This window comes from Simochromis diagramma, unplaced genomic scaffold (genome assembly GCF_900408965.1).
Source record: "Simochromis diagramma unplaced genomic scaffold, fSimDia1.1 OVJJ01000618.1, whole genome shotgun sequence".
Classification (NCBI taxonomy): Eukaryota; Metazoa; Chordata; class Actinopteri; order Cichliformes; family Cichlidae; genus Simochromis; species Simochromis diagramma.
The window spans coordinates 5650226-5665438 of NW_024387423.1; the positions used below are offsets into that span (position 1 = coordinate 5650226).

General features: G+C 37.5%; 1 protein-coding gene across 5 annotated transcripts in view; it reads left to right on the forward strand.

Moving 5' to 3' along the window:
• adcy2a (adenylate cyclase 2a) overlaps nucleotides 1–15213 on the forward strand; it is a 67051-nt gene that overhangs the window by 13588 nt on the left and 38250 nt on the right. For 4 of the 5 annotated variants that reach the window (XM_040012868.1, XM_040012869.1, XM_040012866.1 and 1 more), the window contains 2 exons: nucleotides 28–225; nucleotides 14573–14734. In XM_040012868.1, coding sequence (XP_039868802.1) covers nucleotides 28–225; nucleotides 14573–14734 — 360 coding nt within the window. The remainder of the gene's footprint in view (nucleotides 1–27; nucleotides 226–14572; nucleotides 14735–15213) is intronic. The other variant, XM_040012867.1, reaches the window with a different exon arrangement.

Genomic DNA, 15213 nt, shown 5'->3' on the forward strand with positions numbered 1-15213 from the left:
TTTTTTTTTTGTTCTGTCCTTTTCCAGAACATTGCGGACCATGTGGCCTTTGTAATCACTGTACCCACAGCACTGGCCATATTCCTGGCTGTATTTGTGCTTGTCTGCATTGAGTCTGTCTTCAAGAAGCTTTTACGTGTTTTCTCCCTGGTCATCTGGGCTTGTTTGGTTGCCATGGGTTACCTTTTTATGTTTTCTGGAGGGATCATCTGTCCGTGGGATCAGGTAAGACAAGAGATGAAATTTCTGGTACATTTATTTGTTGTAGAGCATGTTACATGTGTGTTTAAATGAAGTGATTTATTTGTGTTTTATAGATACTCCTGTGATTGGTTTAGATAAAAACTGATACAGAGACAATAAAAAGTATGATGGAACTTGATCTCAACATCATACGTATACCTAAGTCTCTCCTTGTTACTCTCTGCTGATGTGGAGTGTGGTTAGAATGTGGAGCTATGTGAAATGTGACACAGGAATGTAATTGGCCTGGTTTAAAAAAAATCTTAATCTTTTATTTTATCTGATGTGATTTCTGACCTACATTCTGAGACAGTCTGCCTTTGAAGTTTTACATTCATACATGCATGTTCTTCAGCGCTTTCTGCTATTTAATCATGTTTTGTTGCTTTTTAGTTTTACTTTTGTCTTAATGAGTTTAGCTGATAGACTGAAGTTCTAATACAAAGAGAAAGAGAAATTATATTAGAATGATATTAATACAAGAAAATTACATTAAAGTCTAATCATCTGTTAGAAAAAATATAATTATTGAACCTTTGATTGGAAAACCACACTAACTTTCACCAGAGATTAGGGTTGTTGTTGTTTTTTTTATAGATTGCTACTGTAAATGGTATTCAAGGGAGTTTCTATACAGTTTACACAAACTACACTGATCTAGAAACCTGCAATATTATTACTGGACTAAGGTTATAGAGAGAAGATTATATAAGTTTAGAGCTTATAACAAGAGAATTATCCAATTTCTCAGAAATATCCAAAGCCATAGCTGAGCCGTCAGGATCATCTTCTTGTGCATGACTAGCTGGTCTAAGTCTGGCTGATATCTTTAGATTGATTGGTCGCATTCTGTCTGCTTGCGCTTGCTCTTTACTGATATGCACTGGCTCTCTTTCACTGTGCTAAAATGGCAGTCCTTCAAATTATGTTTTTAATTTTGTGAAGAGAAGTAGCGAAAATCCATACTTAACCTCCTAAGACCCGAACTCTTCCTTGGCATGCATTTTTAATTTCTCTGTGATATTTAGGCATATTGGGACCTGATGAATGTAAAAACAAAGAACTACCCGATTTTTTTTTTTTTTACCTAATTTTTGTTTCTAAGAAAAATGAGAGCCACATATGAGATATTCATTTAAAATTTTGATAGAACAGTTGTAGTATAATGTCCTCATAAGTGAATATCAAAATGTGATGTCCACATATGTGGACGCCAGGTCCTAGGAGGTTAATGTGCTACCTTTAGGCTTGGAAACTGTGGACTCTTGGACCAAAAACTGTTTAAAACTGCTATGTCATAGCCAGAGATCTAGTTCTTGTCACCAGCTCCTCACCACGTGATCCTTCACGTGAAATTTGGGTCCTTTTGAAATCATAGATGAACAAGTCTAAGTGGTCATATCACTGCTTCAAGGGACTGATCTAAAAATAGCAGCGGCGCTAAAAGTATCCTGAAGATACATCAAAAGATATCTTCAATGGAAAACCTGCCAAATTCAATTCCAGTGTGGATTCAGATTTTTACAGCCCAACTCTCTGAACTTATTCGTTACACCTTATATAGTAGTGTGACTTTGATGCAAAATGCTTGGCAGGTGTCTTGTGTGAAACCTGTCTCTTCTGATCATCCAGCCATTCATACGTGCGGAAAAGCCACAGTTGCCCTTTAAACTAACTATATGTATGTAAATGCTATATACACCACTCAAAAATAACAGAGGAACACTTTGTAATCACAGTATAGAATCAAGTCAGTTAGACCTCTGGGATTAATGTGGTCAGATAAGTAGCAGAGAGGCTGTTTTGATATCAATAAAATTGCCAAGAGTGCAAGAGAGGGTTTTCAGTTTTTCTGGTCCCTACAGAGGTTTCAAAGGTTGTTCTATTCCTCCAAGACGGCACATCAGTTCATGCTATTGCCAGATGGTTTAATGTGTCTCCCAGCACAGTCTCAAGAGCATGGAGGAGATTCTAGGAGATAGGCAATTGCTCTATGAAAGCTGGACAGGACTAACAGCAGGACCGGTATCTACTCCTTTGTGCAACGAGAAACAGGATGAGCACTGCAGAACTACAAAATGACATCCAGCAGCCCACTGGTGTGAGTGTCTCTGACCAAACAATCAGAAACAGACTTCATGAATGTGTCTTGAGGGCCCAACATCCTCGAATGACCGCTGTGTTCACTGCCTGGCACTGTAGAGCCTAATTGTGCTTTTCACATATGAGAGCTTTTCACATCTGAGTCCATATGAAAGACATGAAAAGGTCTGTTATGCTGCCTGTAACATCATTTAGGATGAACGGTTTCGTAGTTGGTTAGTGATGGTCTGGGGAGGCATATCAATTGACAGACAGACCTCCAAAGGCTAGGCAATGGCACTCTGACTGCCATTAGAAATTGGGATGAAATCCTATGACTCATTGTAAGACTCTACACTGGTGCAGTGGGGCCTGGGTTCCTGCTGGTGCATGACAATCCCTGGCCTGACTTTTTTAAACTTTGATTTGAGGAGGTGTCTTTGAGTTCAGTCCTTTCTAATTTTAATTATCAATTCAATTCAATTTTATTTATACAGCACCAAACTGCAACAACAGTTGCCTCATACAGAGGAAAAACCCAACAATCATATGACCCCTTATGAGCAGTGGGAAGGAAAAACTCCCTTTTAACAGTCTTACAACCCGTCTAGGGGCCAGGTCATAACATGAGTGAAGCACTCGTCCCAACTCATCACAATGTGATAAAAAGAGGAACAACAAAACGGGAATGTTAACACTTCAGGGTGAGCCAAGGCCAAAATAATAAACAGAAGAATCTAAATTGATTCCCACATACCTAACCTTCCCAAAACCAGAGCCAAAAATAAAGACTGTGTCTGACCTCCTAAACTTACTCAAAAACAGGAGAAAACAGGTGATCAAAAGGAACGGCAGCTCACCCCTACCCACTCCACTTCCTCAACTGTTGCAGAGAAACTGCAGCCAGCAGCTGTCATGGGGTACTGCTTGGACATTGGGAGAAACGCGAGAACCTCTCGCGGCGCTCCAGCCTTCATTTAATGGGCGGGTCCCCCAGCTTGAACCAGTCACTCCAGAGCTGTATATCCACGCGCCAATCACAGCCAGGCCCATGGACAGCTGAATCATCCTTTTGTCACTAACACATTACACAGTCCTTATCAGTATAGATATAGATGATTTTATCCCATTGAGATCTGATGTGTTTATAAAGTGTTCCTTTCATTTTTGTGAGAAATGCATCTATGCATACTGAGGTCAGACACAAGGTAAAAAATGCCAGCCAAATGCACAGTGATTCTTCATTGTTACTGCCATATGCAGCCTACGAAAGGGTTCCATGAATGCGGCACAGAACTTTAAGTCTTTGTCACTGGAAAGCTGCACACATTCAAGTGTAATGGCAAGACAGATGTCTAGTGTAGACTCAGAGAGGTAGCTTAAGTTGGCCTGATTCACACACTACTCCATTCATGCTTTTCTTCTGTTCACTGAAATTTTCAGCCATTATGACATTACTGCTCTCTCACTGCTGCATCTTAGCCATGTTAATTAAAATGTATTGAAAAACACATTATTTTTGAGAAGCGCTGCTGTCTGTGCATTTTTGTTGCTTGTTGCCAATTTATAGATTAAGCTAATGACTCATTAGTGTTCTCACACAGCGTCATCTTTGTATACAGTTTTCAGTTTACTCATTTACGCCCGGGGTGACCAGAAAACTTACTTCATGTATTAGTGAAATGAATGTGAGTCATATCTATTTATGTAGTCAGTAAGGAAAAAGCCTGTGAATAATACATATGTGCTAATTTTTAGACTAGCTGTTCTAGTCAGAATAATAAATGAATAGTTCTTGATATCACTCAGATTGAGAGGACAGGGCAAGCCAAAACATCTGATGGCTATATGAAATTCTTTTGACATTTAGCTTTGTTGCTTAACCTAAGGAAGTAAATATGTTTAAATAACAATTGTAGTTGCTGGCTTCTAAGGCTGATACACTCTTTGCCAGGCATATTGCATATAAATGACTGAAATCAGTTCAGAGCACAGTATAGCAATGAGCAGGCGCCATTCGAAACACATCTTGGCTCTGAGAGATTTGTAGTGCCGAAAAGAAGAAGAAGGTCAAAAGAGTTACAGATGAAGTTAGTATCAATACTAAACTAGTTGTTATTTACTTTGTAATCACCAAGTGTTTTGAAAAGAACACTTTACTAATGCTGAGTGAGGCGTCTGTTTGCTTTTGCATTGCTTTCAAATGTGGCGTCTGGTTTGTGGCCCTCACAGTTTCCACAGCTACACATTTCAGGTACAAATTTCTGATGGATTTACTTCGGATCTGGTGAACATTGCAATCATTATTCTCTCCATTACATCAGTTTGAGCTAACCTTTGTGGTGTGGTCATTCTCATGCTGAAAATAGCAAATATAGAAGATATTAAGAGTTGCTTAAAGCAATTCTAAATCAGGTCATCAAACAGTGACTGATTGGTAATAAAGTTTGTAGTGTGATGAAAACATTGCCCATAGCATTACACTACAACCGCCGGTCTAGATTCTTCCTGCTGATGCCAAATGTATTATTTAACTGACTTTTGTGCTTGTCTGACACAATTAAAACCTATAATTGCTGTTATTAATCCCTCCATCCATTTTCTCCCAACTCTTTAAATATGAAAATCTTATGAGATCAGTAACTCCACAATCTCATATACAAAATAAAGCCAATTATATATGTCAATGTGAACATGACCTAAAAGCTGATTGGATAATTGTATTAATAAGCATGTCCAGAGGGGATCTTTAATTCTTTATTTATTTATTTTTCAAGTATTTCACTTTAATCATGAATTTGGAGCATGCTGCGCAATTGCATCATAGTCAATTATATTAACAACCAATCTTTGAAACTGTGGTTACCCCAGTGTTACTGTCCAGTTGCTAAGTGCATATCTGCTGCAGAGGAGAAACTAGGGAATTCAAAGTAAAAGGCAGAGTCAATTATAGCTTCCTATGCTGTAGCAAAGTGGTAGACATGAGAAGTAGGGGAACAAAATACTGATTAGAGCATCGGCTTCATCCTCTCTAATCGCCTCACCTGTCATGTACAGCCCTAAGGTCATTTAGATGACTTTTCCCATGTCTTTCATGCAGTGTAGCCCTCGCTAGTAAGTAGATGAAAATGTTGTTGCCAGTTGTCACAATCAAAAATTCAATATGTAATATAAGCAAGTTGTCCTCGAAGAACATTTCCTCAGACACCAGCATGCACACTAAAAAAGGCCAACACCAACATTATTTTACATGTATTTCTTTAAAATATTGACATGTTTTTTTTTTTTTTTTATTAAGATGAAGCCTTTTTTACCTTAGCTATCAAGGTTCCCTTTTGTACTAGCTGCAACATTTCTTTACTATATAGTAACAGTTTATTGAAAATTGCTCCATACACTGAAAATGACAATAAGATGAACAGTTTCGGAGAGTCAGAAAACATGCTGAACAGCGAAGTCCTGTGAAAAAGTAGAATGGTTGTGGTTGGTTGTTGTAGAATCATCTTTAGCAGCAGTAACATTAAGTAATCATTTTATGAGTGTCTTTATCAGTCTCTAAAACCATTATCAAGGAATTTTGGCAAACTCTTCATTACAACATTACTTTAAGTTATTAAAGTTTGCAAATGCAGCAACTCAGTTGGACTGAGGTCTGGACTTTGACTGAACCATTGCAACACTTTGATTCTTTATTTTTTGACCCATTATGCTACAAATTTGCTGGTGTACTTGGAATCATTGTACTGTTGTATAATCCAGTTTCAGGCAGGTTTTTCTGTCAGATTGATGGTTTCACATTTCATTTAATATGAGAAGGTTGACTCAATAATTACAAGGTGCCCAGGCTTCAAAAGAAGTCCAAATTATTCGGTATGAAGTGTTTGTCCTGATGTGCTGTATTTTTTATTTTTTTTATGCCAGGAAGAAAAAAAAAAATACGGTGGCCCCTAGAGACAAAGCACGTACAAACTCCAAAACACGTACAAAATCCAAAACACATGCAAACTCCAAAACAGTGAGATGACTTTAGTCTCATGAACAACATTAGTTAGTAAATAACAATTAGCTAATCTTAAAATGACTGCTCAGTAGAGAAATGAAGCCCAACAATCATTTTGTTACAGTCCCGTGGTCTCATTTGAGGGCCGCATTTCGAGCAGCCTTTGGTAGTTACTAGGTAACAAAAGCTCAACACTGCCCCTAGCGTCCTAGAGCACTTCCATTGTGTTTTGGGGTTTGCATGTGTTTTGGAGTTTGCATGTGTTTTGGGGTTTGCATGTGTTTTGGAGTTTGCATGTGTTTTGGAGTTTGCATGTGTTTTGGAGTTTGCATGTGTTTTGGGGTTTGCATGTGTTTTGGGGTTTGTATGTGTTTTGGAGTTTGTACGTGTTTTGGATTTTGTAAGTGCTTTGTCTCTAGGGGCCACCATACAAAAAGGCTATGCCCACTTAGTCTTTTTCTACAGTCTTCTTGTGATTGTGCTGTCATTATCATAAACATTTAACTCATAACTGTAGTCTGAGATAAGTAGTCAGTTGTTCTAAGCATTGCATGGTCTGACATTGGGGTGAATTTGCTGGGATGTCCTGGTAGGAAAACGTGCACCCAGCTACCAAAACTCTCATTTTTATAGAGGTGAAAGCCTGTGAAACAATCTGGTAACCTTTACTGAAGTTATTTTATTAAGTCGAGACTGTTTGAGAGCCTCGTCATAATTTGTGGAAGTAAAGATTAGCCCCCCTCCCAGTATAGACACTGGTGGTAGAGGCGAAGCAGGTGGAGACTTGGACAACTGGGCAAGATGAGGTGGAAGCAGTGAGTTGCACGAATGAAGAAAAGCACTGAGATTTAAAGCATGCAGAGCAGTGGCTGATTGGTTCACAGAAGGTGGGCAACAAAAGATTGGGTCAGGGTGATGATAACGGAATCACGTTCAATAGTGAAGAGCTGGAAGTGTAGAAAAGGCTAGCCTGAAAGCCCAGGAATAAGGCCAGATGAGTGAATACAAATTGTCCTTTGGAAAATTACACATAAGCTTAAGAAGTTTGTAACATCTGGGATAGAGTCTACATCTTTTATGTCATCTACACCAACTGAAAGCTTCCATTCCTTATATGATAAAGCATTGAAAGCACCAACCAGTCCAGACTGGCACACCCACTATCATAACTTGATCAGATCATGTGTGTACTGGAAGCATGTATTGATAAAGTAAGTGCATTTTTGCTTATTCCAGCATCACTGGCTATTTTATATACGGCAACGTCTGTAAGCTTACACTGTACACTAAATACCATACTCTGAGTTTGATACCAGTAGATGAAATATTTGTGAAAAATGTTTGGCATGTCTTGGCCTTTGGACCATCCTAGAATTCCCAAACACAACATTTATTCTAATTTATGACAGCATGCCAATTTGTGATTAAATACATTTTTTTGTGGTACCGATACCTAATTTCAAAAGCAACTTCCATTTGTTACTGCAGCTAAGCTTTAAAACACTAAAGTTACACATATCACAAACGCATTGTAAAATGGCTTGGATATGCTTTAGTTATCCACAAGAAGAGGGCTGTCTGGTGACAAAGTAGGTGAAAATTCAAAATATAGTGTACACTTAGCTCTTAAATTCAAGTGTCTTTTCCATTCTTTTACTCTTTTTTTTTTTTAATCTCACTACATATGACCTTTTAAGCCTAAAGCTTAAAAAGTAACTGGACTTATTCATTTAAGGAAATAACATGACTTGTTTTTGATCTTTATAGATGGCACTCTGAATTGAATATTTTCCAGTTGCATTTCTGCTCATGTGTTGACAAAACTAGATGATTTCCCTTTTGTCCTGATTACATTTTTTAAACCCACTGAAAAGAGAGAACCTGCCCACCCAAGGGAAACGGACTAGCCTGGGAACCTGTGTTATCTCTTGCAGAATTTGCAAAGCTTTCTCCCATTAGATTTCTGCTGTTTATCCAGTATATTGTGGATTAAATAAAACGAGTGACATCTCCATATGTACTTTTATGGTGACTTCCTCTGAGAGATAATGTGATGGTAAGAGAGCAAAATATAGTCATACTAAAAGCTGCACTGTCAGTACAGTTAATATCATGTAAAAGAAGCATTGCATTGTTGATGGTCAAAAAATTCTTATGTGTTGTTGTGCTCACCATTCCTGCTCTCTCAGATTTAGTTATTATGGAGTGCACTTTCCATTTTCAAACCTGAAATCAATTGGATGCTTATCCTTTTCCCACAAAGCCCTCTCTATTTGCTGGTGGTAGGAAGAAAGGCTTATCTGTGTGGTCCAGCCTCTACCCCTCACTGAGAGATGTCTGGACTATGCCTCCTCTCCTCCTTTCCTTCTCCCTGTCTCTCAGACACACATGCCAGATGCACGAAAAGAGGGAAGATGGCAATAGAACAGGAACTACTGATAGGAAAGACAGGCAAATGGTGGCAGAAGAGACAGGGACAGATGCATTTCAGTGTAACGAGAAGTAATTGTTTTTTTTTTTTTTCCTTTACTGGTTTAATTTATCTTAGTGATCAAGGTCAACATACCCAGACAGATTACATAAATTGCAAACCAAGCACTTGGCTAATTGCCTCTTATGCACTCCATTTAATTTTGCATCTTTACTTCAAATCAGTACATTTTTTCTTTACTCAATTTTAATAAGTGTAGCCAGAAATGAAATGAGTATATGTCATCTCTGACTATAAACAGCTGACACACATGGACAGCAACGCGCACATATCCCATGTAGTAAATCTAACCTGTACACTAATCTCAGCCACTGACTGTGGACTAAAAGGCTGATGTAATGTGACACTCCATCTCTATAATTTGTTTTATGAACCCTCACCAGTGTAATTATCAAGGGATAGATTCATGGAGAGAAGCAAAGTTGACTTAGCATGATGAACCAACAAAAAGCTTTGGCCACAGTTTTTAGATAACAAAGCCTGTAATACGGCTGGGCTCCATTTGAATGATCCAGTAATAAACCATAAAAAATAGACATCTGTTTTCCTTATGTATTCCATTTTCTTTTGATTTTCTGAAGCTTTAACCCAGTTTGCTGGACACTTTTGCACTTTTGATTCATCACAGAGTGAGGTCCATCCAATTCTAGTGAACCAGCATCAGTTGAATCAGTTTGATCTGTGTCTACTGAAGCCAATGAAAGAACTAAGAACAGATACCTGGTGGCATTTTGGATTTAATAACTATGAAAACAGGATGGGGCGGGAGCAAAGCCATTAATATGATGTCTTTCACATGTATGCAAAACACAGGTGAAATAATGTGAAAATCAACCCATTTTTGAAAATGTGTCTTTATTGCATATCAGAGCCTTTTTTATTTCTGAGTCTATGTTTACTTGTACTTGAAGTAATATACGGCTGTTTGAGTGCTTTGTTCATTCTATCTTCTGAAGCTTCAGGCTTGTTTAATTTATTGTGTATCCTGACTATTTGATTGCTGTAATTATCTCATAAAGCTTTTGTGCAAAATGTATGTACTCACTCGTACTGGTGATGTTTACATTATGTAAGCTTTATTTACAATGAGTACTAGATGATTTGATTTAGGATCAAAAGTTGCACAGAAGATATGGATAAATGTTAACAATATTGAAATATATTGTTAATTGACATTTCAGACCTTTAATTTGAAATTTAAGTTATTCAAGAAATCAAGTTCAACATCCATCCTTTGCCCTTATGTGCTTCCTGTAACCAGAATGCAGGATTCCCTGCACTCTTAATACTACATCGTGTATCAACTGTGTAGGAGAACTTAGCAGGTGTCTTCACTCCTGCAGCCTCTCCATTATACTGGGTACAATTTTGTGATTGAGTTAGCGGCATTAAATTTCAGAGAATTAATTTAGGGAAAGGCTTTCTGTACCCTAAGCAAATTATGTTACTGTGCTAGATGGTGCTTGGCAGCATTAGCGGCTCTCTCCTGTATTAGGAAGTAAGTTAATACTTTCTTATTCCCCTTGTGCCATATTAAAATGAATAATTATTGTCTGTATAATCTTGGGGCCTAATGTTTAATTTCTAATGTTTATGCACATGGACCATAACATACATTTGCTATCATGGGGCACTGAAGGGATAAAAACTTAAATTCCACTGGGGGACTTTTGTGAAGAACTAAATTTCTCCTCGCCTTCATCTGCGGTCTCTGTCTAGATCAGATCTAGATCAAATTTAAGAAGTCCAGTTAGAGTAAATTTCCTCAAATAAAAGTCCAAATTTTCAAAAAGTTGCATCATAATTCAATGCAGTATATTTGAAAGTAGCCCAACTATATACTGTATATTCAAAAACTGGCTATCATATAAGACAAAGTACTATTCAGCAGTATTCCAACAATGTTGAATTAATTTTCATAAATTAAGTGGATGGTAGTTTAATAATAATAATTTTAAAAAAGTAAAAAATGTTCTATTTTCATTTAAGAGAATTTAAGATCAGCAGTCAAAAATAAAATACAGCTTTTGAAAAAGACTTCAGATCAATGTTTAAAATAAAAAGCCATAGTTTAAGTTTTTCCTTTCCTACGTTTCACATGTAGACCATCTCAGCTTTAAACTTGATTTTTTTTTATCTAATCTCACCGTGGAAGCACTTTCCTGTCTTACTTCTCTCTCCCCAACCAGATGGCCCCGCCCCTCCCCGAGCCTGGTTCTGCCAGAGGTTTCTTCCTGTTTAAAGGGAGTTTTTCCTTCCCACTGTCGCCAAAGTGTTTGCTCATAGGAGGTCATATGATTGCTGGGTTTTTTTCTGTATGTATTACCTTACAATATAAAGCACCTTGAGACCACTGTCGTTGTGATTTGGCGCTATATAAATAAAAGAAATTACTAAAATTCGTATTCTGAATGAAGGCTTTGATTGACTAGCATCACATGAAATGAGTTACGAAGCGTGTGCCGTGTACCTACATTGGCCAAGACAAACAAAAATGCTCAAGATTAAAACTACCATCAATTATGTGAGCTCTCTCATCATTTAAATGACCCTTACCTTTCTACTAGTCACCCTGCTCTTGTTTTCTCCTCTGTGCTCATCAAATTTCATATTTCTCCACAGTCATCTTATTTTGTCAGCATTTCCGCACAATAAACAGGTGACTACTCGCTCTCCCTTCTTGCCAATATATATATATATATATATATATATATATATATATATATATATATTTAACAATGCTTTCCTGCCATTTCTGCCTCCTTTCCTGTTCCAGCATCGCTTCCCAATAGATGGCCTCTAAAGCTTCTCAGTGCTGCATTCATGCTTGGATCCTAACTATTATTGCCAGCACAACTGAACCATGACAAAAAAAGACTGCACCCAATTAAAGCTCCGTCAGGCATTGGCACAAAGAGATTAAAAAACATACCTCCCCTGGGACCAAAATGAAGGAAAACAAGATGCATGCAAATTTATAAACTTTAAATTTACTTCGTCTTCCAGAGATATTATCAGCTAAATGTTGATGTTCTTTTGTAGTGCTCTATATCTTAACAGTTTCAGGCCTGGACCCTAGCTATGCATTTGATAGAAATGGGGATCACGCAGCATTAGATATTTTGTTGGTTCTTTGCACTTTCTCCTGCATCTTTTAAAAATCATTTTCTCTCCACATACTCAATATAACATTTTCTGTCAGTAATTTATGCAGTGGGGATTATTATGGTAATTGTTGTTAGTTTATACATGTGAAATGACTTGGATAAAATGGAAAATGGAAATGCCAGACTGCATATCTAAAAAGATGAGCTCCACTGATTTAGAAAAAGACATAGTTGCTATGAAGGTCAAGCAGCTGCAGATGTTGGTGTTCGTGACTATACACTGTCTCTACAAAGAGGGAGGTGTAGAACTTCTGTAGGTAATAAAAACAAACCACTGCAAGGCTTCACCATGCATGAAGCAAAATATACACTTCAACTGCTACCTGTTGCTTTTGCTTGAATTTGTATATTCAAACACTCTTAAATGTTATATGCATCTTAGAGCAATGTGAACATTTATTAGTAGGAGGTTGTGGAATTTTATATTGAGCGTAATTCAGGTGCTTGACCTTTGTGTCAATCACTTCGCTGAAAATGATTAATTTCTTCTCACTCTCGAAACACTGCAGGAAACCACCATTATTATGCTCATAATAACAGGAAATAATTGTAAATGCATTTGATTGTCAGTAACAGATGGTAGTAATCTGATGTTCATTGTAATGATATGTCAGGCAGAATTTTCAAGGCTCTTTACGTTCAGTAAGATGCTCTGCAACTATTGAGAAATGCACAGAGACGCTGCATCATCCCAGCAGCCTTTCGAACATTTTTTTTTTTTTTGAGGAGTCAGCACTTCAACAAGTTTTTTTTTTAAATAAAATGAAATATAATCAATGCATAGTGTATACTGTCAGTATCATCTTCAATTAAAAATCATTGTTGCTCTATTTCATATTGGTTTGACTTTTCAAATATTTAAACTTCATCAGTACTTCGATGTCTTATTATGTAAAGTGCTTTACTCAGTTGATTGCCAAATATTAATGTAGCAGTTTTTCACATTTTCGATCAAAATCTATCAAGAAAGCCAATATTTGATAGTTGATGATATAGCAGATAGTGGCTGATACCTTACCCCAGCTTTTTTACATGTGTGTACTGGGTAGGAGTTGCTGTTGATCTTAAACTAATCGTACATGTGCACAGTGACAATAAAATGCATTATTTTCTATTTTTCTTTTTTTCTTACGTTATCTTTTGTGTGGATACAGTTTGTTATTCTTGGACTGAATAAGTGAAATTCTTTTTTTAATAGATATCTGGATGGGTGTCTGCTCTTGCTCTACTGGAGGGCTTTTTAATAACACCACACTCTTATCAGGAACATATTGGGTTCTTTTACATTATTCTTAAAGTAGATGACATTTATCATCTAAGGCTGCTGTTTGAACTTTTAGTTTGAGGTAGTGTTTGTATGTTATGATGATCTCCATTTGTTCATATCCATTTGTTTCTGCTCTTCTTGTAATTGCAGAACTCATGGTCTACTACACTAGTGGTTACAGCATCCAGCAAATTTACAGCAAAAAGCTGTAAATTACTGTGGTGGTTTTTGTTAATTCTGAAGTTATAGATGGGAGTTATATTACTTGGCCTATCATTTTTGGTTAATTTTTTTATTCAGATGTGAACATCAGTGTCTTGTCTTTAATGGACCAGACAAAACTTTAATATTTACTTATGTTTAGGTTCATAAGTGTAGTTAAATATTATTTTCACACATGAATAAGAGCTTAGAGGAGCTGTAAGTGAGAACTCAAGTATTCAAATCAATTGGATCTGAGCACAGACAGGAGAGAATAAAGCAAGTAATTGTCAGGTCATTCACAATTAATGCAATTCATTTCAAATTAGTTTCATTTATATAGCGCCAAATCACATTAACAGTTACCTCAAGGTGCTTTATATTGTAATGTAGGCCCAACAGTAATACCACATGGTGGATGTCTCTGTTTTATCCAAGTGCATAAAAAAACGGAATATATCTAGTGCTGAGAACACATCTGACATGCAAAATCTATTGTTTGCTACATTTGATTAAGAGCAGCTTCAGAAGTTGTCATGCGTCAAAGACATTTATGTTAGTCATGCTTTAATAGAGGCATTACTGTTTTAGTCACGCACTGTCCTTTGGCTGCATTTTCTCTCCTCTTTGCATCTTGCTGCACCCTAACACAACATTCCCACAAGTCCTGCAAATAAACCAAGGATGGTTAACCAGATCCGGGCTACAGGCAGGAAGAAGACTGAACCCTTTCTATTCAGGCAGGGGAACAGCCAAGAAGCTTTAACCCTGCAGCAGAAAGTGAATTAAAGAAGTGTTTGTGTGTGAGAACCTATGTGTGTATATATATTTGTGTGTTTATACAATTGTATGTGTGTTAAAACTGGATAAAAAAAAGGGAGCCACTGCTTGTGCTACATTAGAGATGTCAGATTTGAAGTGTAGGGGCTGATTGTCCCCCTTAAGTAAGCTGAAGGCACTAATATGACCTGGCTATTTAGTCCAGAAAACTGAAATCTCAAATTACCACATTTTTGCATCTATATTTTCCTTTCTTCTGCATGCATTTCTTCTGCTCCTTTTATTTTCTCCTTTCCATTTCTCTTTGCAAATGTTATATGACTGTCTGACTTTCTCCGCAGGTGTCATTCTTCCTGTTCATCGTGTTTGTGGTTTACACCATGTTGCCGTTCTCCATGCGGGACGCCGTCATCGCCAGTGTTCTAACCTCTGCCTCTCACACCGTCGTGCTGAGCGTCTGCCTGTCCATCACAGCTGATCACGTCGAGCCAGTAGTGTGGCAGGTAAGGCAGTCAAATTTTAGCGCGAGTTAACAGTTGCGAGCACATGAATGCACATGTACCTGCGCAGAGATCATCAGCAGCCTCCTTAGATTGATATGTATACAGGGAAACCTGTTCAAAAGGTAAATCGCCCTTAACTAGCAACCACCTACAGTGGGGCAAAAAAGTATTTAGTCAGCCACCGATTGTGCAAGTTCCCCCACTTAAAATGATGACAGAGGTCAGTAATTTGCACCAGAGGTACACTTCAACTGTGAGAGACAGAATGTGAAAAAAAAATCCATGAATTCACATGGTAGGATTTGTAAAGAATTTATTCGTAAATTAGGGTGGAAAATAAGTATTTGGTCACCTCAAACAAGGAAAATCTCTGGCTCTCACAGACCTGTAACGTCTTCTGTAAGAAGCTTTTCTGTCCCCCACTCGTTACCTGTATGAATGGCACCTGTTTGAACTCATCATCTGTATAAAAGACACCT